Source organism: Ananas comosus, linkage group 7 (assembly GCF_001540865.1).
Source record: "Ananas comosus cultivar F153 linkage group 7, ASM154086v1, whole genome shotgun sequence".
Classification (NCBI taxonomy): Eukaryota; Viridiplantae; Streptophyta; class Magnoliopsida; order Poales; family Bromeliaceae; genus Ananas; species Ananas comosus.
In genome coordinates this window covers 2028603-2056183 of record NC_033627.1, presented here as the reverse complement: position 1 = coordinate 2056183, position 27581 = coordinate 2028603, and the positions used below count along the sequence as shown (strand labels likewise).

General features: G+C 37.9%; 3 protein-coding genes across 6 annotated transcripts; 1 reads left to right on the top strand and 2 right to left on the bottom strand.

Moving 5' to 3' along the window:
• LOC109713201 (transcription factor PCF6-like) lies at nucleotides 329–7840 on the bottom strand. 4 transcript variants are annotated; one of them, XM_020237195.1, is made up of 4 exons: nucleotides 7251–7840; nucleotides 6827–6903; nucleotides 4962–6727; nucleotides 329–663 (listed from the first exon to the last, which is right to left on the bottom strand). In XM_020237195.1, the coding sequence occupies exon 3, from the start codon at nucleotides 6497–6499 to the stop codon at nucleotides 5015–5017; it is 1485 nt and encodes a 494-aa protein (XP_020092784.1). In that variant the 5' UTR covers nucleotides 6500–6727; nucleotides 6827–6903; nucleotides 7251–7840; the 3' UTR covers nucleotides 329–663; nucleotides 4962–5014. The 4 variants fall into 4 exon arrangements, with proteins under 4 accessions (XP_020092784.1, XP_020092782.1, XP_020092785.1 ...); XM_020237193.1 differs by having other exon boundaries at nucleotides 4962–6722; XM_020237197.1 differs by lacking the exon at nucleotides 329–663 and adding an exon at nucleotides 1318–1451 and having other exon boundaries at nucleotides 4962–6722.
• On the bottom strand, nucleotides 14776–18389 carry LOC109713200 (probable inositol transporter 2). The gene is made up of 6 exons (XM_020237192.1): nucleotides 18074–18389; nucleotides 17655–17725; nucleotides 16800–17135; nucleotides 16478–16585; nucleotides 15772–16371; nucleotides 14776–15690 (listed from the first exon to the last, which is right to left on the bottom strand). The coding sequence occupies exons 1-6, from the start codon at nucleotides 18204–18206 to the stop codon at nucleotides 15208–15210; spliced, it is 1731 nt and encodes a 576-aa protein (XP_020092781.1). The 5' UTR covers nucleotides 18207–18389; the 3' UTR covers nucleotides 14776–15207.
• LOC109713425 lies at nucleotides 24973–26378 on the top strand. The gene is made up of 2 exons (XM_020237495.1): nucleotides 24973–25374; nucleotides 25770–26378. The coding sequence occupies exons 1-2, from the start codon at nucleotides 25123–25125 to the stop codon at nucleotides 26022–26024; spliced, it is 507 nt and encodes a 168-aa protein (XP_020093084.1). The 5' UTR covers nucleotides 24973–25122; the 3' UTR covers nucleotides 26025–26378.

The following is a 27581-nucleotide window of genomic DNA, read 5'->3' as shown; positions in this document are numbered from 1 at the left end:
AAAGGGATAGTACACAGATAGTCACTAGCCAAACCTGCTCAAATAGGCCCGACGGATATATTAGTAACTTAAGTACCCAGATCCGGACCCAACCCGAAGTTACAAGAGTAAGGTATATTTTTTTTTTTCTAACCATTTTTATTTAAGGTACGGGTATAGTATATTAACTATCCAGACCCGACCAGGTCCACGGACACCTTTAGCTTAAACTAACGAAGCCGCAGCTTCATGGCGCTTGATGAGTGCCACTTTGTTTTGTTCACAGTAACAATGCAGCAACAAAAGGAAGTTATTGCACAAAACTATTTAAACCAAATAAGAAAATAAATGAGACAGCACAATCCAAATGGCATCCAAATTTGCTAGAGAAGTAGGATACAAGAGCATTAAAACGGCCTCATTATAGGGTCCATACATGATGATGAAGAAGCACGAGACAGTTTAGCCGTTATAATCGGTAAAAAAAAAAAATAAAAAGTCCATTACTCAAACCAAAGACAGAAAAAACCATCCATCCGACAAATGATGAATGCAAATCATGAGAGCAGAGGAAAATAAATACCACAGTACATATAGTCGAAGTCATAGCAAGTCCATTTGATAAAAAACAATCAACTCGATTCCGATGCCAAATGCTGGAAGAGGCCTGGCCATCTTCAATTCCTGTCACACAGTTGAATACTCGAGGTCAAAAGTGTAAGTGACTAAAACACATACTGCCACATTGATATTAACTAATTCGAGTAATTCACCACAAAACTTTAACAGAGCAGCAGTCGCATGGTGGGTGTTCTCATCAGTGCTGGCATTTGGGCGTGTGGGATGAGCTAGGAAGACTATTACATTAGAAAATTGACCAGCATACAGCAAGTTTGAACACCAGCAGTGTTGAATGTTTCCACACCAAAAAAGGCAGATCACATAATGCAGTCTTCCTTATACTTTTTTTCTTTAGAATAGAGAATGTAGTATGTATCATGCTTTGGTAATGGTGAAATTGAGATTAACAAGGGAACAGCAGCAGCATACCAGCCTTCTATAAGAAGTGAATTAAGAACGGCAATTATGGAGATAGAAGCTGAAAACTTGTTCAGAAAAGCCCTTGAATATCAATTTTGTTTGGACCACTGGAGGCATGTAGCAATGCCAAACCGATATTATTGAAGCAGGGAATGGTTTAATAATGTAGTTGCCATGTTTAGTGTTCGGATACGTGTAAGCAAAATGCATAGATCATTAGAATTGAATGTTGTGAATAAAGCTAGACGTGCAAATTTTAGAAACATTTCAAAATTCTGTTTCATGCAAACAATAGCATCAATGACGAGCAAAATAATTCCTTAAAACAAAGATAACGTCAATACAAGCTACACCACCACCATATCGAAGAGTGTCTCGGAATTGACATATTTGAAGATTCCTCTTGATAGAAGGGCAGAAGGCTAGGAGATCTGCTATAACCAGGAAATTACTTTAATCAGAAAATAGCACAACTTTTCATAACTAACAAGGTTGCTTGGAGCATATACATGCTTACTTTAGATTAACTTAAATATTAGCGACACAAAACAAGCCAGATGTTGATGTAAAATCTTAATGCATTGATTCCTATTCACAAACTTATAACCTCGGCAGCCTCAAAATCTGTAGAAACTCAGGAGCGACCAATTTTACAAAGAGCCCACACTAGATTTAAGGTCGACAACTGAGGCTTAGAGCCCATAGATCTGATCCAAAGCAAACTTACAGATATTGTGATTCAGTCAACAACATGATGTATTCCACTGCTGATATTCCGTGTCTCAAATCTTTAATAAAAAGGAATTATGTGTTTTTAAGTATTCACGTGGTCGCAAAACCCAGCAACTTGCTCCAACTAAGATAGTTAGATGCCTTTGCTTTTAAGCTGCTACCCTACTCTTCGACTTCCCACCAGCAGAACCAAACATCCGATACAACCCTACACTTACTAAGCTCACCCCCACCATAAATCACTTTCAATGGCATCATTAGGCAGCTCAACACACCAGTTTTTACTATTTACAAGACCAAGCTTCGCACCAGACTAATCTCAATACGAGGACCTAGGAAGATTGATAGTACACCCACTCAGCGTTCCACTTAGACACGGGCATTTATGACGTTGTTTTGTCCTCTTCCGCTGTGCCTGCTCAAGCAACAGTATCAATCGCATGATAATGAATCATCAAAATCATCTTATCTTTTCTCTTAGTTTTTCTTCATTCTATAGAGAATAAGAATATAGAATTGCGATCTCTCACATAGGACTTCCACTATATTCCATCCATTTCATCAGTCTTTATCTTGAGCACTATCAACAACCTCAACATCCCTATCAAGACAACCCTAGACTTGTTCCTAAGAGACTACACCTAGCTTCCCCTATTCACACTCCAGCACAGGAGACCTGAAGCTTAGGGTAGCAAATCCATATTGCTGAGCGTAGATGCTGATAATGCTCATTTTGGTCACATCCTCACATCCTCATAACTTAGTGGATTCTCTTTAGCTGCCATATACTTGGTCGTTCTCCCAGTCAACTTAACAACCTCTAAAACTGTAACACTTGTCTCACTTGTTGGTGTGTTGTACTTACTATCAACCTCTTGTCTCACTTGTTGGTGTGTTGTACTTACTATCAACCATTTGTTGCACTACTGTTACTATTGCTGCAAGTATAGTAGCATCCTCAATCTAAAGCATAAAGGGGAAAAAAAAAAGAAGTAACAATGGCATGAGATCTGCTAAATGGAAAATATAAATAATCTAATACAAAACCCTGTAAAGTTCTAAACATTACAACATGAATTCAGGACATGCAACCAACAACTAGAAAATTATGACTTAAACCAACCTAAATCAATCAACAATCAATTATCAATATCGGTAAAAACATTAAAGATGTTAACACTAACAAAAATTCCTAAAGCACACAACAAGTACAAGAGAATTGCATTAATAGGATAACTATCTTACAAGGCAGGTAAAACTATGTAATCCTATGATGCAAATCATGTTCAATCCCCCAAAGTGGTGTCAATATGTGATGCGGATCTTATGGAAAACATAGTTTCATGGATTGAATGATATTATGATCACAAGAATGATTTTTACAACAATGCTAGCATTGGTGACTGCTCCACAATAGAAATCTTCAACCAAAGTGATGAACTTGACAAGAATGTCCAATATTTTCCTTGGTTCCATTATGTTATTATTTCTATCCAGTTTGTTTTCTGCCTCAGTCACAGTAAACCTTCATAACATATTGAACCTCTTCGTTCCTCCATGATTCCTTAACTTCAGATCCTTTTACGGGTTTTTTTATCTAGAACATTATCACTCTAGAAATACATGAGACATGGCATTCTAAATTCAAGTTGGTATCTTCAACTAACTCCACCAATCTTTTTCCAATTAATATCATCTTTTTAGATGTAGATTACTTTGTATGCTTTTCATCTGAATACCTTGACTTACTAAACTTTCGCAGATATTAATTAGAGAATTCCTCTCTGACTGTAATAATAATAATAATAATAATAATAATAATAATAAATCTAGTGTACGATAAAAATAACTATTTTCTCCGTTCATACAAAATGACTAAATTACTTCTATTAAATTCAAATAGGGTCAAAAATGTTATTTTACAAAAAAAATTTACAAACAATCAACCTTTTCTTATAGACAGGACTAAATGTAATAAAAATAAAAGTTTAGGAAGTAAAGTGCCCAAGTGAAAAGTACAGAGGCAATGTCCCAATGTTATGAGGATAATACAAGGGCTATCCATAAATTTTACTGTTAATTCATCTTTACTTTGATTAATTTTGTGTTCAAACAATTATTTCAGAACTTTGCAGATTGATTGCTTTTGCGGCAATTTGATTTCAAATCTAGAATTTGGTATTCCTTAGAACTTTGTTTATAACTTGTTAGTTAGATGGGCACACTTGAATATTTTATCAATTGACCTGTCAATTCATTTCAACAATTTTGTATTTGCCCGAAATAGCCTAGGTACATCTCGTTTTCGTTTTACCTAGTGTATTATATATATATATATATATATATATATATATGCACTTAATCGAGTTTTATTTATGCAAATACATACAATGAATTGTAAAGAGAACTTGAATAGAACGAGTTAGCACGCGAGCAAATTCAACTTCACATGCATAGAAAGATCACTATATATATCCTCTTACTTCACGACTCTAAGTTGTTAAGTTGTGAATGAATTTGAACCGAGACAGCATCTCAAGTTAAGAGCATTCGCAATCTACCAATCTACCATTTGCCACGACCCGGCTGCTGTACAGCTAGCGCTTGCTTTTTGAAACATTAGTCCTATCTTTGTGGAGCTCTGTTTATGCATGTATTTTTTCTTTTCCACAGTAATTTCTAAGTTCCAATACGAGCAAAACTAATACATTGTGGGAGGTCCTAAGCCACAGTGAACGACATATGATTGGCTTTGCGGGTCCGTAGTATTCCAACGTAATATGTAATGTAATGTAATGTAATATATATTATATACAAACACTAAAGCGCAGTAACTATTTGACACCTGGTGTGTGGAGGAATAAATGAAATTGTAAGAGTGCCTCAAGATGGACACTCGTCAATTTGCTCACCACCCCCTCTCCTTGTAATAGCGTGGGTTCCATCATTTCAAGTTAGACAAGCAAAGGGAATCAACCAAACATGCAACCTCGAGCAAACATATATATATATATAGAGAGAGAGAGAGAGAGAGAGAGAGTATATATATATATATATATATATATATATATATATATATATATATGATAGCAAACTCCAAAGCAATAAAAACATAGAAGGGCCAAAGAGCAGTCCGAGAAAATAGAGGAACAAAAATAAACTAATATATCATCTTAACTAATGATATCTAAACAGGAAATGCTTCTTACCAGCGTGGGGACGTCGAAGAATGGGGGCATCTACATGCCCTCCCATGTATTCTTCAGCTCTTCCCTTTGCCTTTGAGGTCCGCGTGCTTGTACCCGTCCCAGAGTTGGAGGCGGCCGTCGAACCCGGCTGCGAATGGGTTCTCTGCGGCGGCGGCGGCGGCGGCGGCAGGGGCTGGAGCGGTGGCGGTGGCAGCGCCGAAGAAGAAGGGTAGGTTTGATCCGTCAACCGGAGAAGAGAGCCTCTGTAGGTGCTGGTGGTGGTGGTGGTGGTGAGGCAAGTGAGGTGTTTGTGAATTGGACTGAAGGGTCCCCCTGTTCAAACCCGCAAGACCCGAGGTGGAGATGGAGAAGTTGAGGTTGTAGTCCGGAACGGGGATTAGGTGGTCCTGCAGGAAGGAGAACTGCTGCTGCATCTCCGGATGCTCCCCCGCCGCAGCCGCAGCAGCCGCGGCCGCCGCAGCGGCGGCGGCGGCGATGTTGAAGGGCACCATCCCCAGATGGGAGCTGTTTCCGAGATGGTGGGCCTGATGGGCGGAAAAGGCTGAGGAAAGTTGGTGGCTTTTCGGGGCGCCAAAGAGCCCGCCGACCTGACCGAAGTAATCGGCCGTGGCAGTGACGGGCGTTGGCGTTGGCGTTGGTGGCGGTGGCGGTTGTCGGATCTGCTTCTGGACGCAGTTGGGCGGGGGCGCGCCGGAGCTCGCCTGCGCCGCGGCGGTGAGGGCGCCGCCGCCGCCGGTGAGGAGCTCGGTGAAGGAGGTTTGGGAGCCGAGTCCCGGGTTGCTCACGCCGTGGTGGTGGTGGTGGTGGTGGTGGTGGTGGGAGGAGGCCACGTGGGCGCCCTCGTCCCTGTCGTTCTTGTCCTTGTCCTTGGCGACCCTCTCGCGCGCGCGCTCGCGCGCCTTGACCCGGTTCTCCGAGCGGGAAAGCGACAGGACCGAGCCCCTGCTGGTCTCCGAAGTGCTGCTGCACCCGGACTTGGTCAAGTGCTGCTGCTGCTGCTGCTGCTGCTGCTGCTGCTGGGAGAAGACGTCCTTCTCTTCGGCGTCTACGTCCGCGTCCGCGTCCGCGTCCGCGTCGGCGACCACCTCCTGCTTCGGAGGGTCGGGGAAGGAGCTGTCGAGAGAAGGGAGCTCGTTAATGGCGGCCGCGGCGGCTTTGATGAGCCACTCGATGGCCTTGCTGGGCTGGTCGTAGCCGAGGCGATCCTGCAGGTCGTAGAACTGGATAGCGGTGGAGACGGAGAGGCGGACGCGGCGGTCGCGGAGCCCCTTCGCCGTGTACACCTTGCTGTGCCGATCCTTCCCCCCGGACGCGCGCGAGACGCGGTAGATTCGCGACGACGGGTGGTGCCACGACACCAAGCCGCGGCTTTCTCCGCCTCCGCCTCCGCCTCCGCCTCCGCCTCCGCCGCCGCCGCGCTTCCTCTTCGCGTCGCCCTCGTCCTCGTCGCGGCGCGCTACCTTGGATCCGACGCTGGTGGGGACGGGGCCGTTGCCGAGCCGAGAACGCTTGCTCGCGTGGTTCTCCCCCACCTCCATCCCGCTCTCATGCCTCTCCCCACGAGCCAAGATTAGGGTTTCCACCGGCCCTCTTCTGTATCTACCACCTCCTCTCCCTCTCTCCGACCTCTCCTTTCTTATCTCCAGCTGTATCACCTTTCTCGCTCTCTTTTTGGGGACGAGGGAGGAGGCGCGTTGCAGAAGCGGCAGAAGCAGCAGCAGTAGTGGCTAAGCTAGGGTTTTTTGGCGAGGGTCGGTGGACCTGTCCTTTTGCATTGATGACGATATTCACAGTTGCAGTACTAATACACTGAGATAAAAAGAAAAAGGAGAAAAGAGTGTGAGAGAGAGAAAAAAAGGAGGCACCTTTGGACGCTCGAGATGGCGTTCGCGCGCGTTCTCTCTCCCCCTCAGCTTTCCCACTGCCCTATCACACACACAACCTGGAGAGAGAGAGAGAGAGAAAAAGAGATGAGCACTTCAACTCCTACCTACTCCCCCTCTCTCTCTCTCCTGTAAGCTTTAGCTGTTCACTTCGCGGGGAGAGAGAAGGGGGGGGGGTGCGTGTGCAGAAACCAGCTTTGCCCACGGCGTGAGGGCACGAATTTGAATTCAACAGAAAGATGGGAAAAGCAAACGTAGAAAGCCAAAGCAAAACACGAAAAAAGCACAAGAAAAGAAGCAAAGCCCCTCTCGGGGTTCCTGAGCTCTTTAAGCACGAAATCTCGCAAGAAAAGGATCAACAAGAACACGCCATCGCCATCTTCTTTTCGCCAAACAAGAATCTCACCTCGATCGAGAAGAAACCTCCGATCTACGCCGTTCTCGTCCCAGTCCCAGATCCACGCCAAAAGGCAACTGAGACTTCAACAATTGCGATCTCTCCCTCGGCCTCGAAGCACCGCCGATCCACCCGCATTACGCTTCCTCGCCCCTCTTCGTCCGTCCCCTCCGCATTGTTGAAGGGGAGTCGTTTCTAAGGTAAGCAACCCCGTACACTATCCCCGTTCTCTACGCCCCCCTCGGACAAGATTCCGCCATTACCGGCCCTCGATCTCCCCCTCCGCTCCGTGATCTCCCCCCGATAGAGAGAGAGAAAGAGAGAGGAAGAGGACGCGAGAGCTTAGGGTTTTGCGAGGGCGGAGAAGGGCGAGAGAGAGAGAGAGAGAGAGAGAGAGGGGGAGGTGTGGGATGTGTTGGAGCTTAGTAGAGTTTTTTAATTATTTATTTATTTTTTTAAGGGGGGAGAGAGAGAGAGAGAGAGAGAGAGAGAGAGAGAGAGAGAGGAGAGGGAGAGCTCGAGGATCGATGCCCTAGGCGTTCCCATCTGAGCAATCACCGAGCTTATCGGGAAAGGTCAGAGACACAGCGCCGTCCCCTCCCGCTTTATATAGTGGAATCCCCTCCAAATTCCCCCCTCCACTTCCCATTTATTCACGGAACTGCCACTGACCCTCATCTACATAAATATTATCTTTTAACTGTTTAAATATTTAGACTACAATGTTTTCACAATATTAGTATATAATAAAAATAGTAAGTAAATTCATAGCATCTTTTTAGAGTTATTTTGTTATTTTTTTCATGCTCCAAAAAAAAAAAAATCCAAACACTGCTTTTGTAAGTATAAATTATATTTTAGACATTGTTTGGTTGGGGGATAAAGTGGGAATAGACCACTTTATCCCTCTAATTCATCCAAACACTATAAGAGGAAGTGAGTTTATTTTATTCCCCTCTTAACGGGTTATTCTAGAATAACCCGTTAAGAGGGGAGATTTGTTGTTCCACCCTTTTGGTGGAATAGCAAATTTTTCTCTTTATACCTCTACTAGTTTAATAATAAAATATTATTAATTAATATATTATATATATTATTTTATTAACTAATTAGCTAAATTAAAAATTAACTAATTTAATAATAAAATATTAGCTAAATTAATAATTATTTATTAGCATGTTTATGCAATAACTAATATTTTTATTGATTAATAAATTAATATTTTTACCAACATAACTAATTAAATAATTAATTAATTAATTAATTTACTAATATATTAATTTATTAGCCTAATTTGTTAACTTATTAAATTATTTATAGTTATATAATTTATTAATTAACAGTACTCATGGTTAATTGATTAATGATTAATTAATCTGGTAATTAATGTATTAATTAACATTTATGATTATCTAATAATATTCATGATAAATTAATTTTTTAAAATTATAAATTTGATATTTTAAAATTTTAAAATTTAATTTTGATTTTTAAAATTTAAAAGTTTATATTTAAAATTTTAAAATATAAATATAAAATATAAAAATTCTAATTCTAATATAAAGAAAAGAATAATATTATTATTTTTTATTTATAACTACCCACTTTAATTCTTATTCCATCTTACCTAACCAAACGCTATTTTTCTTATTTTCAGGAATAACCCAATTTTCATCCAAACGCAAAATTGATCTAATCTCCGCTTATACCTCAATTTATACCTATCCCCGGAATACCCACTTTTTGCTTATTCTCGAACCAAACGATACCTAATAGTATAAAATCACAGTGCCTTTGCTAGTCTAAATATTTTGGAAATAAATAAGTAAACTTTAATATAATTAGATTGGTCATCTAACATTGTATTTGTTTCTATCTCTAAATACAAAAAATATATATATATTGTCAAAATCTACAAATATTCAATAACTATATTAAAAGGTTCATGCAATGTTACATCAAATAACAAAATAATTTTTTTGTCCGCACATCTAGTCAGTAATACACAAACCATTTTTAAGGTAAGTGATAAAAAATTTGGCGATTAATTGTTTCACATTTTAAGCTATATTTATTTTTTAAAAAGTATGATAGTTCGAAATTGGTGTTTTGTGTTTTGGGCACGACGCGTGATCGTTTCTACGCCACTCCGCCGGTGATCTAGTGGAACGGCTCCGTAACAGGACATCATATTCGACGTAATTACATCTGTACCCTTGCTGCTGTGCAAGATAAAATTGGAACATTAGAGAGCTTTATGTTAAGATCAATTAACAAATACTTAAGTAATTTGATTAAGCAAGAGAGTTAATGATGCTTCTCCTATATGTGTATGAAGGGATATTAAGTAATTTGCTTCTAATGAAACATCATGATGCATATATACTAAGCTACTGAATGGCTAGGAATTCGAGAGAGAGTGCTTAGAATATGGCTCAAATATTAATTCGCCGTATAATAAGAGCTCTAGAGCTGTTCAAATAAGCATTTTATATTTCACTTTATTTTTTATTTATCAAATACGAAACTGTACAGAGTTGAAAGCTCAACAAAATAGGCATTTATCCTTAACTTCTCGTAGAGGATTAGTAGTGAATGTACTAATCAAGTGAGGATTAGAAAGAGTTTGAAAGATCAATTAATCATCGAGATGGTCGCTTGGAGCCACTACATTTAAACCAAGAACTAATTAGAGAAAAACATTGTAGAAGGCTTTGCAGGATCAAGCTAGATACTTGGTGCTTATTTTGCTATGATTTCAACGTCAAAATGTTAGAATGTCGTTTTGTCGCACCAAATGATTTGATGTAAGATCTGTTGTTATAAGCAGATTAATTTGATCTACGAACAAAATGAAAGGTTCACTCACTGGGAAGAGATTGCTAAATCCATGAAGGAATATGTTAGTTCAAATCTCTTTATAGACCTCGGTGTTCGATTTTTCTTTCCCTTGTGTTCGTTTGTGCTCCTCTAAATTTATGCAAATTTCATATAAATATTAAAAAACCTTAGTTATAAAACTGTCGGCGAAAAAAAAAGAAAAAAACTGTACACAAAATTAATACAAGTTGAACAAAGTACTTAATACGATATTTGGTTGCTTGTAGGAGAATAGGACTTAATTTGAAGCATCACAGTATTGTCAATTGTGGTGTCTTTCACATGGCATGCTCCACTCATTTAGACTCGACATGAGATTACAAGTGAATGGAATAATTTTCGCCTTTTTCCTCCATTAATAATGCATCCATAACAATACATATATCTAACCAATTTTTATAAAGCGGTTCAGAAATAATTTTAGCATGGCGAGTGGTGCTAATTAAACTTAGCAATTTACTATCGAAGAGGAAGAGATCATTTAACACGAACTTTAATATCGTGTTATCCAAAATATCGATCAAATTGAAAATGGCCCATGAATATATTCATATGCTTAACAGATTTAATTGGTTGTAGGCATTAACTTGATGGGATTTTTAATATCTTTAAAAGACACGCTAACCAAAAAAAAAAAGATCAACTATTTAATCATCACGGATCTTCAAATATGAGGAATAGTAAATGATGACATAAACTTGTGGAATGGTTTCAGAATAGTAAAGAAAAATGGCACGAGAAATGAACTATCATGCTTTTGCGTTAAACAATCTTTCTTTTGTTAGTGCACTCTTTTACTGAACCAAGGCACAAGCATGAAAGCAATCTTATCATAAATTCCATCTCTCTCTCCTTTAATTCTCGAATCTTTCTTGAATCCTTACCATATTTTTTCATAAGATACAGTTACCACATGCTCTCCATCATCATCATCACGCCTCCCGCCCCGACTATCAAAATCTCGCCCCGCCTCCCGTCCCGAATTCGTAACGTGTTAAAAAATATATTTCATAATCCGCCTGGCCTCATAACCCGCCTTCCGCCGGTGCTCCGAATCCGTCTCACCAGCTAATATTTTTTATAAAATTATAATATTATTAAATATTTTGTACAATATAAATTAATACTTTTTAATAATATTATATATATAATTAACAATATCAATTATAAAAATAAAAAATATCAATCACAATTCAAAACAAAAATTCAAAAATTTTAAATATATGAGAAATGATAGCACTAACTTATTTGTATTTTAAATTTTTTGTAAATATATTATTTTTAAGAATATTTTTTAAGAACATAAATGGTTTTCAGGGCGGGTCAAAATGAATCCGTTTCGAATCATAAAAATTACATCGTTTTCCGTCCCAAATTCGTTTATTTTCTTTTTTTTTACTATTCCATTCGAGACAGATTGGGACGGGAGCTCCACCAACCCGGATGAGTTTGCAACCCTAATATAGCCCCTACTCTTGTGAAATTATTGCCTGCATCATAAGTATGGTATGTCGCACATTAATCAGTCCTCAATAACATCAAATACTAAAAATTGTTACATATATTCAATTAATGTTAGAGATTGAGGCTTGATTAATCGATGGTGTATAGATGTATAGATGCACTGGGATCTAGCACTTAATTAATTAAATTTCTTTCCCTAGCTACCTTGTTAATTAAGATGAACTTGGACTACATTGATGAGAAATACATGCATGTTACATGAGTAATTGTGTAGATCATAATACCGCTCAAAAACATCTTTCCCCATATGCACGCATTGTAAGCCATTAGTTGATCATCTTTTCCTCTCCTCTCATTAATATAGTGATAATAATCGTTACATGCTAACACTATATTTCTAACGAACAAATCAGAGGAACAACCACAGACATCGAAAAGCAAAAGTGTTATAATTTAAATCACACAAGGTGGTCGAATAAATCAGGCTATATCGCACGAAATAGCAAGTGACAAATGATTTGGTGGTTGATACCCGAGGTCCAAAATTTGAATCCTAATTAATTCACATTCCGGACTAAACTTATTTCTAAATAAAATAAACGAAGCGGATAGTGTTGCTACCTATCTCTCAAAAAATATATCGCACGAAATATTTCCAAGCATAATTCGAGGGAAAAGGAAAGCGCGAAAGTGGAACTACCACCCACATGCAGGGAGAGAATGAGATCATTTCAAAGTGATCGACACTGCTCCGATCGAGTGTAACCAGCAAGGAAATTAAATTAAATAAAAGAAAGAGAGAGTGCGTTCACATAATTTCATGTCTCCTGTACCCTCTTTTAATCATGGATACTGATCACTTTGTGTTGCATGCAACTTGGGCCCATGCATGTGTGGGTAGTGAATTATCAAAGCATCCTCTCCATTATCCTTTTTGTCACTCATTTACGAATAGAGTACTCTATGACAACTGTTTTGTACAAGTAGAGTCATGGAATCATAGAATCATAGCATCCATTTGGGATTCTTTTGCAAATAAAGATCACTATACATGTAGTTGGGTAGAGCATTAGATCCATTATAACCTATAATGTAGATCCGCACTATTATCATTAAGGGTAAACTTCATATACTATTTCTGTACCTTATAGTTTAAAGTGTATCAAGTTAGTGTCCTTTGTTTTTATTTTTATCTTTTCGTCAGTTTTTCCGTTAATATTTTGTTAAATTATATACAAAAAACTTCAGATACTTCACCTATGTTTATCAAATATTCACTTTAGTGCCCTTTAGTTTTAACTTTGTCACTGATTTAATGAAAAAAATTACTGGAATCGATAATATAAAGATAAAAATAAACCACAAAATACTAAATTGATATATTTTAGACCACATAATATTAAAATGAGAAAGTGTGAAACTTTAGGGATGCTATTTGAAGTTTTTACTATCATTAATTCCTCTTCCAAAGATTATAGTGAACTAATATCAGCTATTAATTAACACAAATACACTAGGATGTTTTGTTATAGGAGTAAAGTTACCGACCGTTAAGGGCTCGTTTGGTCTAGTCGGGGGTGTAATATATATATATTTAAAAAAAGCCACTTGAAAAGTACTATTTGGATAAGCATAAGTCCACTTACGTACAATAGTTTTGATCTGCAACAAATTCAAAAGCATCCAATTAGAGTACTTTTCGCTTAGAATTTTAATTAAGTTACATGAACTCTAAACCTTTTATCTACCAATTAAGCATTTTATTAGAAATGGTTGTATCTAAAATTAGAAACAAAAGTGTGATCAAGTTAATGGGCTCTAAATGATGAAAGTATATTCAGAGCGCAACGTAGATAGTGATCATAAATAAAGTAGTTAGTTAACGAGCGAGGCGTCAGCAATCACAAAATAGCAATTTATAGTTTGTTGAACCAAAAAAAAAAAAAAATTATGAACAATCAACACCATGGGTAGTTAATTAATTTTTTTAAAGTTTTCTTTCATCCATATAATTTGTTTTAATTGGCTAAATAAACAATTCATAAAAGCTACTATTAGCCTTTGTTCTCTTAGTTCAGGCGACATTAATTGATCATAAATTCATAATCCGTTTCTTAATTAAAAAAGTGGATATGGCCAATCTTCAGATAAGATCTCTATCTACATCTTTTAATCTTTTTTTAAGTTAACAAACCCTAGTCTTATAGTCCTTGACCATATAAAATAAGTTATCCGGGCATTTTTATCGTACAATTTGTGGACCGTAAAGTCTGGTCCTTTGATACGCACAAGCGTCCATTATTTTAATCCGACCCCTTTCTCATATATATATATTTTTGTGTTTCCCGATCCCGATCCACGGCGTGTGTTGTCTCTCGGTGGCCGGCCACGGAGGGAGAGCCCTTCGAGATCGGCGAGGGGGCGACGCGTGTGCGGATGCGCGGCGTCTTGCCGGAGAAAAAGCGGCCAAAAAGTAATGGCGATGCCGGTACCGGCAATGCAGCAACATCAGAAGGAAATTCCCCAGAGTGGAGTGGGGTGCTGCATGGATAGGACAGTGTGCTCGTAAATACACGGAATATAATATTATTTTTTTATTTTTTATAAAATTAAAAGAGAGGAAAAAGAGGGATCCTTTGGAACTTAATTATGGCGCAACAAGTGGGTTTAATTAACGTTGCTAATTGCTTCTTTGCTCGCCACTTGTTGGATTGCGATTGGATGTTCGAAGACACGTTTCGCCGTGTGAGTGGATGGTATGCTTGAGACAGGCTTGTTTTTAAATAAAAATTAATTCTCCTTCGACTTTAATTGATCTTGTGATTTACATTATTTGAGTTACCCTATTTTTATTGATGAATTATCGATTCGTGATCTAAGCAATTTTTTAGTTTTAACTTGACTGACTTGGATAATTTAAATTAAAATAGATCAGAATTGATGGAGTGTTATTAAAAAGCAATTCACAGGCCTAACTTTGCATGATTTTGTTCTTTTATTTGTATTAATTATTGGCACTATTTAGATGTGGAAATAATTGGTACCAAGATGTGTGTGTGTGATTGGAAACTGAAATTTTGAGTTTTAATATTTGAGAGGTCTTATAATGTTCATAATTTTGCTGGATAATATATTTTACCTACCAAGTAATTTAATTTGTACCGAAAAAAATAGTTCGAGAGGTTAAATATGATATTATTTGTCGATATTTGATCGCATATCTCATCTTCTAAATACTGTGTGCTTATTGATTACATTGAAAAAAAAAAGATCACATATATTCATGCATCTAAACAGAGTCTAAACGAGCTGAGCACGTGCTCAATTTAATCTTGTACATAGAAGGGATTCGATTAATCATTAGTGGCCTGGGCTCATATATTCTAGGCCCATAAGATCACGTGTTAGGCCAGAAACGCTTGCATGGACCTGGCCCATCCGGGTCACCTCCTCCCCTGCCATCTCGACCGTTGAATCCCTCCTTTCTGAATACGCGCCCAACTCTATTTTGAAGAACCTAATAGGCTTTGTACCTTAGTTCTCATCTAAGCTTTTTTTTTGTTTTTGTTGAAATGTTTGTAATTGATTACAAACACAATGCATTAACTCAAATTCAGAGCACTTATACACCTGAATTGTTTTTGATTTTCTCCGGCCGTTTAGCGCAGAACCTGAAACTCAGTTCCCATTGCTCTAGCATCTTCTCGACCTCCTCGATCGGCAGCCCCTTGGTCTCCGGCACGAAGATCAGCACAAAGAACAATGCAACCAATGATAGCACGCCGAAGATCATGAATGTCCACGACGTCCCGATGGCCTGCGTCAGCGACAAGAAAGATTGTGCCACAATCAGATTAGATATCCAGTTTGCGGTAGCCGCGATGCCGCCGCAAACACCGCGGTATCTCAGAGGATATATCTCCGAGTTCACGATCCACGGCACGGTCCCCATCCCCGGGGAGAAGAATATGATGTAGAGAGCCAAGCCAATCAGCGCTAGCCATCCGTATCGGCTCGGACATCCCCTGGTGTACCACAGCCGGCCTTCTCCGTGGCATAGGTCCTTCACCGTCGAATTCGAGATCAAACATGCTCCAGGAAATAGCTGCAGTTGAGTTTCTGTATAATTCAGTTTCTGACACTTAAGACTGCAACTCATGAGACCTTGAAGTTTGAGAATGGTTACCTTATTAGTTCCAGAAGCGCAAAATCCGCAGTCGGGGGAGGAGGCTTTGAGGCATCTCATGCAATCCCACGGAGTCGTCGCCGCCGCACTGTAACCAGGGCAGGTATTGCCCGCGAAGTGTGCGGTCTCCGACCGACTAACACTCGGAGAGTGTGAAGTGGTCTCATGGAAAACTGCTGACAGAACAGCAAGGGACATGACAACACCACATAAGCTGATAATAAGCAGCTTCTTCCTTCCTGTTCTGTCAATGAAGTAGATACTGACTATAGACCCCATAGCATTTAGCCCGGACGTCACGAGGGAGAGCGCGAGCGCGGTTTGGTTCGATGCGAACCCGGCTAATTGGACTATGGTAGGGCTGTAGTACATTACCGTGTTTATGCCGACGAATTGCTGGAAAACCTGAAGCCCAACTCCTGCAACTAGCCCTCTCCTCACTGTTTTTGTTTTGAACAGCTTGACGAAGCTGATCTTTTCTGACGACTTGTTCTCTTCGATTTCTGCCTCGACTGATTCTCTGAGAGCTTGGATCTCCCCTTCGACCTCGTCAGGCGGGTATATTTTCCTTAATATTGCTTCAGCTTCTTCTTCCCTTCTCTGAATTAACAGGAATTGGACAATATATATTTAATACGTATTCGAATCTAGGTACCTACCTACAAGCGGTTACTATCGAATATAAATAGTGAAACTTTCACAAAACCTTTCTGTAAAGCCACCGAGGAGATTCGGGAAGAAGCAGCATCAGCACAAACTGAACTAGAGCTGGAACTCCTGCAATGCCAAGCATCCATCTCCAGGTTCCTGGCGCCTGAAAGAAGAACATATTTCTGCATCATAAGATTTCGCTTCGTTTTCAGAAGATCAACAGCTCCTCAACTTTAATTTGTCTATTTGGTTCGAGTTATTTCTGTTGTGTTTCATCAGATTACTGTCGGTTTTGTTAGTTGTGAGCTGTTGATGGTAACTGAATCTACGGTTACTTCGCGAGAAATTTGATAGGCCTTATTTTTGTTGTTCCTTACATTTGTGAAGGCTAGATTGATGAGATAGGACAGAAACTGGCCTCCTGTGATGAGGAAGCCATTGGTGCTGACTAGTGCTCCTCGGACTCTTGCCGGCGAGGCTTCTGATATATAAAGCGGGGAGGTCATCGACGCCATGCCGACGCCGAGGCCTACGAATACACGGCCGACGATGAGGAGGGCCGGGTTAGGAGCAGAGGCCATGATCACCGCCCCCACGAAGAATAGGAAATCTGCAACCAGGATCGAGGCTCTCCGTCCAAATCGGTCGTTCGCCCATCCTCCAATCGCCGCTCCTATGATCGCGCCCGCCACTGCAGTGCTCACTATACTCTCCTGCATATATAAAATTTTCCACCATCAACATAGATGATTTGCAAAAATTAGAATTAATTCATTCCTTGAGACCTTCTCTGTTTGGAAATTGTAACATTTGTCTTTGTAATGTGCTTTCGCAATAGTTTGAAGAGAACCTAGTAAAACAGTTTTCTGATGAATTTGGCAACAACACAAAGATCGCCGCCGGTTTGTTAAAAGAGTAATAGAGATTGGTTAAACAACTGTTGGGTGTACATAATTTTCTAGAACTTAATCTATGATACTGATGAACCTACTTATTAGCAGGGCCTTAACAGTTGCTCAACAGTGTGATACAAAATTTACACTTCTACATACTCTTATTAAAGTTAGACTAGGCATGTAGAGTAAGTTGCATACAACTAATTTCTGCAGTATCCTTTGTATGAAACAGTTTGCTTCATAAAACAACAAACTGAAACATAATGCTGAGATCATCTTTGACACCAAAGAAACAAAAAAAAAGGAAAACTGGAAGGAAACAGATGTATTCATTACCTGCAGCCATGTCTTCTTGTCGACTGAAGAGAAATCATCGCGAATGTAAAGCAGAGCACCAGAAATTACTCCTGATCGAATCAGAGGGCCATCAAACAACAACATTAATGCACTGAGATCACTTCAACTAACAGCTAATTGTAAGTTATTTTCTTAACTTTTTGGTCAGATGTTGTTGTACAACTGCTTCTTTGTCTTGTAAAATTATTGAGTTGCTTTTGCAGTGAACTTTGTGTTTCATATATGGTGTCAGTTTTCAGACTATTGTATGAATCACAATGAAATCCTCAAAAATAGCAGAGTCATTTATTTAAACCAAAAAAGAATTAAAAGGGGGCTTCTCTTGAACTAAACAGTAGATACAGGAAAAAGTTATTACCAAGTTAACATCCTCTATTGCATGTAAAAAAAGCATTTACCAGTATCATAGCCAAAGAGGAGGCCTCCGATTCCGGCCGAAAATGCGAGGCGAAGAACGTATGGATTCCTCCATGAAAGAGAGAAGCACTCTCGAAAAGCCGACGCATCGGCCTCATGAACTCCACCTTCCATGGCCTTCTCCTACTAAAAGACCCTCAAATGAGCATACCATGCAACAAGATATACACATAAAGAAAGAGATAAAGAGAGAATTCCTAATGGAACTCGCTTTGTTGAAGAAAATGCACTCCCTTTGTGTGGAAGTGCAAAAGCGTGTGTGTTTGTCTAAAGAAGAGGTGTAGAGAGAGTACACGACAAAGTGGGTGCATTGATAATGTGAGGAGATAGAGAGAAGTGCCCAAAATTACAAGATTCCAAGGAGAGGACTAATTTGTCACTATCCCTTTTGACTCCCACGATTTGTGGCTATATATATACGTGTGCCCGAAAAGAGATAAACATGATACAGTGAAAACCAAGAAGGGTCAAAATAAGTGTGAACTTGGTTTTGTGTTAATTTATTTGTTTTGGTCCAAAACAAGATTATTCAATAGACCCATGTATAGCACATGAATATTAATTTAATAAGCCTGTACAAAAGCATATATTTTATGATTCCTCTAGTTTGGAACTAAAGAATCTTGTTGGAAATTGGAATTTGTGAATTTGAGGTTCTCTATTGATGTGGTGTCATAAATCATAAATGTCCAAGGAATAGGATGATCTTTTCAGAAAGGAAGGTATATATAGGATTGTGGGTTTTGTTGAAATGGTTGTTAAATGGATAAGCACTGTGTTGTTTCCATTCTGAGAAACAAACCCCATGTGGCTTCAATAGTATATAATATATATATTGGGTGGTGAGATGCAGAGGATATCACAGGGCTAGGTGTAGGTATGCATGGGTGTTGTTGTAGATGCAGTTTGAATCACATGTGGAGCTTCAATATAGAGGAGGGGGAAATTGGTTAAAATAGCTTAGTTCATTCATTCAATGCATCCTTATAAAACTACAGGGGTGGAGTCAATAAATAAGAGCTAGTGTGACTAGTGTCCATTTGGTGATAAGAGTAGCTTTTGAATGTTGTTTGGGACATTCCATACCTTTCTATATAATAAATTTTGTTTTGTGGAGATATTTGAAGGATCACTAATACTTTCATGTTGACTAAGAGTTTGATGATTGGTACATGAGATTGCAAGTTCGAAAATTAGTTACTTCAAATTTCTAGTTGAGTTCTCATTAAAATCTTCCTAACAAATTTTAATTCTGAATCACAAGTTGCATCTTTTGCTTCTTATTTATCAAATTCTTAGTAAAAGAGGAAATTGTTCTAGAAGGCAACAAACAGGCATGTTTTGTGCGTAACCAAGTGCGCATCTCTGAAATGGCAATTTAGGCTTCTGCTTTCGAAGAAATTATCGCCCGATCCATACATTTCATACACTGCATTTAATATCTGACGAACAATATGTTAAGATAAAAATTGCATGAATAACACTTAGTTTACTTTTTTTTTGTCTCTAACCTTTTCAGTAAGCTTTATCTCACTTCTTTAATAAATCAAGTGCTACTGCTTACTAACAAGATCAAGAGTTAGAAAATGTTTTCCATTTTCTTTTCATCCACTGTTTGTAAGAGAATGGCTATCTATGTAGCTTTTATGTGGATGTTCAATAATTGTTGATGCTGAAATTGAATATCTTTTCTCTGCAATTTGAATATTTGCTATCATGGAAAGACACATTCATTAATTTATGCAATATAAATGGTTTAATTTCTTAAACAAGTAACATCTCAACAAGAAAAGTTTCTATCGACGTAATCGGGTCATTATCTAGTCGATAATGAACCATATAAAAATATTCAAAGCCTGCTAAAATGTTCAAACTTCGTGTCAAATTTAATTTTATGTCACTTTCTTCGCTGACGAATGAGTAATCCTTTTTTTCTTTTTCTTTTTCCAGAACTTGCAACAATTGACATATGGTGAACCGCGAACTTTATACGCTAACACACTATTAACTATTTAATTATCTATTTAATTATATTTCAGAAAAATATAACACATCCAATGAAAGAAAAAAGAGCATAGCACAAGGGTGTCTCATGATTGGCCCAAAGAAATGGAATTGGCACTTTTATTTTTACAAGAAATGGTAAAGTGCCAATAATTAATAATTGGAACAAAAAGGTCTAAAATGCGATCCTAATTTTTGCCATCTCATCCATGCATGTGGAGAGAAGAAGAGCCTTTTGTGAATGTCTAAGCTCTTCTTTTGTTCTCGAAGAATAACTTTCACATAAATAACTAACTGTTCCTAGCACATGCCTCAAAAAATTTAAGAGTTGATATTCGAGATTTTAAATTCAAAGTTGAGTTGTTTTATATTTGTAGTTAAGTTTATTTTTTCTAAAATAAAGAAAAAGTATGTTGCATTTTTCCGTTCTCTCTCTCTCTCTCTCTCTCTCTCTCCAAAAAGAAAAAAATCGCACGAATGTAACTCCTTTCGATGCCGAGGTTCATTTTTGAAGAAAATTTTGGATTATTTTATATTAAATAATTTCACCCTTTTAGGGGGGCACTAGTTCACAAAAGAGGACTAGAATATTTTAAACTGATTTTATTTATGATTGTGTACATATTGATTACAACAATTATTACTCTATATATCTTTTGTATTTTGTATTATAGAGTTAATAAGCGTGTCTACATCATTGATTATTTTACCAAATTCCTTATCTTACCTGCAACCAATAAACAATTCCTATAAACTAATCGTCAGATGAATCCAGAATAGTTAGGAAAAATTAATACTTTTAATGATGTTAGAAGTTGTTTCAAAGTGTGATTTTGTTCGATTATAGTTTTATTTTTTTTATTGGCAATTTGTACGCTAGTTTCCTCTGAGCGACCGATGCCGCTTACTTGATTCCATTACACAACCTAAAACCAAATGCTATAATTATAATCTAATTATTTATTCTCATAGAGCCAATTTTTTTCCCTTTTTTTTTTTTGTAATTTCCCTGTATACATAAATCCCAGATGTAATGGTTTTTTTTTTGTTTTTTTTTTTTTGAGAAATTGGTAGCACGTTACCCGCTTCATTTATTGCAAGGATGAACTAGGCTAGTTTTAAGATTTTCAAAATAAAGATCTAATTCGAAAGGTTTCGCTTTTAGCTTTATGGAACATATATAGTTATCAAAATATAAAGCTAGAGAACTAAATTTTTATTTTTAATTAGATGATTCTACTGAGTAATTAAAAATTATATAAAAAAGTTTTATCGAGCTAGGCCAAACAGATACTTGAGGTTCACATTATTGATATATCGAATCATCGATCGCACTACTTTATTATCTTATGGTGTTATAAATAAAGTACAATATACATATTGTCCAACACAAGTAGAGATGTCAACGGGTTGGATTCGGGGCGGATTTTTAAAAATCCGAACCCGAACCCGACTCCAAACCCGAGAGCCGAATCCGAGCCCGAACCCGACGGATTATAAAAATTCATATCCAAATCCGAACCCGACCAAAAATCCGAAACCCGAACCCGAAAATTTGAATCCGAAACACTTATTTCTTTTTTTAATATTTCAAAATATATTATATTAAATTTAAATTTTTAAAATACAAATTCAAATGTAACATCAAATATATATATATATATATATATATATATATATATATATATATATATATATATATAATATAAAATAAATTCAGGTTCGGGTCGGGTACAATCAAAATTCATATCCGTCGGATTTCTATTTTTTATATTCATATCCGAATCCATATTCATATCCATCGGATATATCCATTTCATTCGATTTCGGGCTCGGATAAAATTTCGGGTATCCATACCCATTGACATCCGTAAACACAAGAAAATAAAAAATAAAAAGTAAACAATTGAAAAATAAGTAGCGATCGTGGACCACAAGTCTTTATTTGAGCTGCACACTTGTGGTGTTGTTTTCTTTCGCCAACCTCATCATGCCTTTGGAAAACTCTCCCATTCTTTTTCCATTTCTTTGGGCCAAATCATGTGTGAACCCCATGCATGAAGAATATATATATATATATAAGTTACGTAACACTATGAAATAATGGGAGAATATATATTTCTCTTATTTATATGATTGAGTACCTGTTTGGACTAGAAAATTGAGTACCTGTTTGGACTACCACAAGCCAACGAAATCTACAGTTAAAAATATTTGTAGAGCCAAAACTCAATATACAAAATTTGATCACTTTGAAGTATCTGTGTTCTACCAATTTGAACACAAATTAGGTTACTATAGGATTTAACCGAAAAAAGCTAGCTTTTTAGGGCTTCTTCAGTCCTATTTTAGCTTCTAATTTTTCTAAGATATTTGGCAAAACTAATTCAAATATAGAGCATAATAATTGTAACGTAACTAACCGTTCGTAACTCAAGTGACAAAATACTTGATCGTTAGTATCCAAGGTCCCAAATTCGAATCTTAATTGATTTACATTTTCAGCTAAATTTATTTATAGATAAAATAGACTAAACAAATAGTATATTATCTTTCTCCGTATACTGTTCTATCCGGGACTCTGCAACCATTTAGGCTAGAGTTTGGTGGAAAAGTGCTTGTTAGTTAGTCCAATTATAAACTAGCTAAATTGGATCACCTTATAAACTAACTTCTTTTTTTTGTGAATGTGCGATTGCCCACTTTCCACGTCATTAGCATGCAAAAAACATATGACCGCAATCAAGTAATTTCATTTGACGCATACCTGCACCTCAAAATGCTGCCACTTGTGTGGCCCAAACCAAAAGTAAGCTGCTTTTTTTTTTTTTTTTTTTGAAGAGATACGTCGCACGCTATCTGTTTCGTTTATTTTATTTAGAAAATAAACTTAGCTAGAAATGTGAATCAACTAGGATTCGAACTTGGGTCTCAGATACCAACCACCAAACTCTTTGTCACTTGCTCTAGGGACGGTCGGTAAAACCAAAAGTAAGCTGAAAAAGAAAAACAATGATAGCTAATGAATTAGCGCCGCGTGTGTGTCGCCAACAAAAGTCTTTGCAGTAAAATTTCTAATTATGTCAAGGCAGAACAATTCGGGTACCATGAATCTATTAACTGATAGACCAATTGATAGATATATATTTTCTAAGTATTGAATTGATTTAGATTAATTGCATATAAGTTTCTGTAAATATAATAAATTATAAATATATTTTTATAAAATTTAACTTTTATATTTTGTTACTATAAAAGTCTTAGTATTTTTAAATATATTCCTACCGTTAGAATCTATTAGAAAATTTTAGTTAACCATAGGTTAAATACTTAACCCAATTAGTTTATGAGATAACTTGTCATTTTTATCTCTCTTATATTATACTATTGTGATTTTTGGAGGGACATTTTTATGATAGCAAAATTGATATTTCATTTATTTACTGTTAAAATATAAATAGTTCTCCAACGGTAACAAACCAGAGAGGCGTATTTGAAAATATTAGAACTTTGATAAAAACAACACATGGAAATTGAGCTTTATAAGAACATATTTATAATTTATTATATTTGCAGGTACCGATATGCATTTCACCCAATTGATTTTGTCACCATTTGATTGGGACCGGAGTGTGGACCATATAACAGCACAAGGAAATGGGCACATGGACCTAATGTTGACACCGAGTAGGCCCAACCCATGGACCTTGGTCTGATCCACTACACCAACCCACTTGATTTGTCACTTAAGTACTATAATAATGATTGAGGGAGTTCTTTTTTATTTTTATTTTTTTTTCTTTTATTTTCCTTTCATTTTCCGAAGAGACGGGGAAAGAAAGCTGAAAATGTGTTAATGCCAATTGGGCCTAACTTATCTTGGGCCACAATGTTATTAATGGGTGACATTGGGCCCAAAATATATAGGATCTACATATTTGAATTCCACAGAGCTGTTTGTATTAATTAATATTTTGAAGTAAAAAAATTTAAACAAATGTAATTTACAGGATCTAAAAACCTACATATAAAAAAGTCATAATTTTGAAGGAAAAATTTTTTTGCTACTTACACGAACCAAATGCCATTGCAATCTTGCAAAAATTCCATCCTAACAATCTGTAAAAACCATTGTATATGGATTCTAGTATTTAATTAAAAAAAAAAATTGCAAAACTAATGTTAAAGAGTTGGTCGTTAAAGAGTGAACCTATAAGATTAATTACAACTAATTTTTTTATCGTAATTAAAGTTAGCATTACTTTCTTAAAGATTCACGGCATAAACAAGGCGTCGAGGCATAATAATGACTCAAATAAACTGGATATTAAAACAAGGTGTCAGTAAATCTTTGGTATTGAAAGCCTTGTAATGCTAATGGACGGAAAATTACATTACATTAGCATAAAATTAACTACGGTACACACGATATATATCTATATTTATATATTATTTTTTATAAAATTTGTCATATCGATCGTAGTTCAACCTTGGCCTTATCTTCTCCCTCCTTTCATTTCTAGATACTTCGCTTTCTCAACCTCTATCTCCGTACAATACTTTATTTTTCAATCCGTACATTTTTTAATTAATGTGTTCGTATGATTTATTATTATCTAAACAAATTATTTTTATTACAAATAAGGAGTAAAATAATATTGTTTTATACCTTTTTTTCTTATACTATCCTGTATGATATTATTTGCGGAAACAAGGAAGCAGTATCCACGTCAGGGTGACCCGATTTAGCAAAACCCGATTTAAGTTAATACCCGCCAAAACCGCGCGCTCTCCTCCTCTCTTAACCAAATCCCCCACACCTCTCTCTCAAACTTAGTAGTTGATAAAAATAAGCATAACACCAACCACATAGAGAGCCCCAGATTCATGGACTCCTCGTCCTCTCCATTCTCTCTTCTCTCAAACCCGTAATTTCATCCCTCCTCAAACCATCTTAAACTTATAGGGGAAACCAAAAAAACATTAAAAAAGAATAGGAATTCTAAGTAGTGTATGGATAGTAGAGATGGAGACGGAGCTGCAGCTTCTGGACTCTGCCGCCTCGCCGCGCACCGCGAAGCTGAAGTCGCCGTCGAGCAGCGTCGGCAGCATTCATGAGTACACCAGCCTCAAGGACATCCTCCTCGGCCTCGACTCCCCCACCGCCGCCCTCGGCGGCATCGGCAGCTGCAGCCGCGGGAGCCGGGCCGGGTCGGGCATCGACGTCGCCGGCCACGGTGGCTTCGACTCCTCCGCCATCTGCATCCGCAATCAGCTGGTAACATTGCATGCTGAATTACCGTTTTTCTCTAAAAACTTAAAATGATAGCATGTAATACGATAGTCTTATAAAATTTATCCAGTAAATCTAAATTAAATATATAAAATAAATTATATTACTATACTATTAATAGCATCAAGTAATTGGTACTATTAAGTTTTCGATTCTTAAATTAAGGAATGTACAGATAGAATGATATTAATTTTTACGATTGAGTGGTTGGTTGATTGAATTAATAATATAAGTTAACAGACAAAAATAGTTAAAGAGTTTGATCTAACAGCCGCAAAAAACTTAATAATATTAAATATTTGGTGCTCTTGATAGCATAATAGCCAGAGTCTATGTAAAGTTACCTGAGAACGGTGTTTCTAATATGTTATATTCGACAGGTAAAGCATGCGGCCTCCGCGTATCTCCAGTCGGCCGCCATCCTCGCGACCCGCGACCGGAGCTGCCTCACGCGGTTCTGGCACAGCGCGCGACGCACGTGCACTCGCCCCGCGGGGGGCACGGCCTGCGCCGCCGACCCATTTGAGGCCCTCGCCAGGTTCGTGGAGCGGGCGGTGCGCGGGGTCTGCGCCTTCCTCGCCGGCGTCGTGGGAGGAGTCAGGGCTTCGACCGCAAGGATGGCCATCGCCTCGTGATGTCGACTTTAAGATTCGAACCTGTCACCTGTGAACCGATTGATAACAACTATTTTCCTCTGATGCACCGTGATGAGATCGATGTATCTCGTAAAATTTTTTCGTCTAGCAAGTTAATTAAGCGCTTTTAACGCGTTTTGCATGCATGCAAAACTTTTCTTTTCGTGTGTATTAATTGCATGTGTAAGTTTGAACTTTGTAATTGGGTGGTGTTTTATGTGTAGTGCATTATTTTATTTTATTTTTTCCATGTGGGTGTAAGAGGTATTCAAGGAGGAGGGGTGTAACTATTACAAAGTTTGTAGTCTCTCTTGTGCTACAAAAATGAATGTTAAACTTTAGTTAATCTTATAATAAGGTGGGAATTGGTTCTTGGCCTGAAGAAGGCTCATCTGGCACCATTGTTTATTTTTATGGGTTTTCTTTTTTTTTAAGAGATAGGTAACACGCTATCCGTTTTATTTATTTTATTTTTATAATTTTTTAATCATAAATTTTATGTGATTGATTGGTTGCACTATTGGTTGAATGAAAAACAACATCTACTTATTCCATTCGTCAAAGGCGAAAAAAGAGAAAAAAGAGAAGGTGGTGAATGTACCATGAATATTTTCATTTTCCCATTCCATTACCTCTTTAGGTATTATATTCATAAAAAAAAAAAAGTAAACGTATATAGAATAAATATATATATACACGCGCACTGCTTTTCCCGTGACAAGATAGATAACAAGACTACGACATGGACTTTTCCATCCGCCACCCTGGATCCGACACATCTGTAGCGTGTCCCATGCACGAGAACTAATTTCGCGGACCAGATCCACCACGTCATCCGCGCACCGCTCAAATCTATCCGTCCATTTCGTTCCTACTTTCCATCGCAGAGAGGTTCGGAAACAACCTCACCACTTTCGCGACCGGGCCCAGTCCCACAATATCAATTAATCAAACGCATCAGGTGAGAAGAGCTTAATTAGATGGTCCGCGGACGGTGGATGTGGTGGAACCGGTCCACCGACTAGTTTCTCGGCGCGCACCAAGTGGCACCCGGAGCCCTAAAGCAAAGTTGGCCCAGTTCTCAAAGCAACGGCAGCGTTCTCTGTAGTCTGTACTTACCGACCCCTTTTCGCACCTCCCGGCGAGCCCGAGTCCGACCAAACAGAAGACGATAAAACGCACCCGAATCCGAAACGGAGAGAGAGAGAGAGAGAGAGAGAGGGGGGAGAGAACGCCATATTATCCTTTGTCAGCGGCGTGCGGTAAAAAAGAAATTAACAATAAGAATAAAATAAAATAAAATTTCAAAAAAGGGAAGTGAAATGAAATGGGATGGATGCTAAAAGTGGAATCATGAGGCATGTTACCACCCGCCGAATCGCATGCAAACAGTGAGAAGCGCAGCAGAAGAGCGAGAGGGACGTGATCTTTGACTCGCACACTCGGCGCCTTTGACCGCTCACTCTCGCTCGGGGCCAACCGCGCTGCTCCAATTCGCATTTGAGAATTTTACAACCCCGCAACACCTCATACCAGATAGTAAATTGCTAAGAATAT

Excerpts from the sequence above, each read along its gene's own strand:
- LOC109713201 (XM_020237195.1), bottom strand. The coding sequence starts at position 6,499 with ATGGAGGTGGGGGAGAACCACGCGAGCAAGCGTTCTCGGCTCGGCAAC.
- LOC109713200 (XM_020237192.1), bottom strand. The coding sequence starts at position 18,206 with ATGGAAGGTGGAGTTCATGAGGCCGATGCGTCGGCTTTTCGAGAGTGC. Across the intron at positions 17,726-18,073 it reads CCTCTTTGGCTATGATACTG|GAGTAATTTCTGGTGCTCTG; the intron begins GTAAATGCTTTT and ends TGATTCGATCAG. Across the intron at positions 17,136-17,654 it reads ACAAGAAGACATGGCTGCAG|GAGAGTATAGTGAGCACTGC; the intron begins GTAATGAATACA and ends TTATATATGCAG.
- LOC109713425 (XM_020237495.1), top strand. The coding sequence starts at position 25,123 with ATGGAGACGGAGCTGCAGCTTCTGGACTCTGCCGCCTCGCCGCGCACC. Across the intron at positions 25,375-25,769 it reads TCTGCATCCGCAATCAGCTG|GTAAAGCATGCGGCCTCCGC; the intron begins GTAACATTGCAT and ends TATATTCGACAG.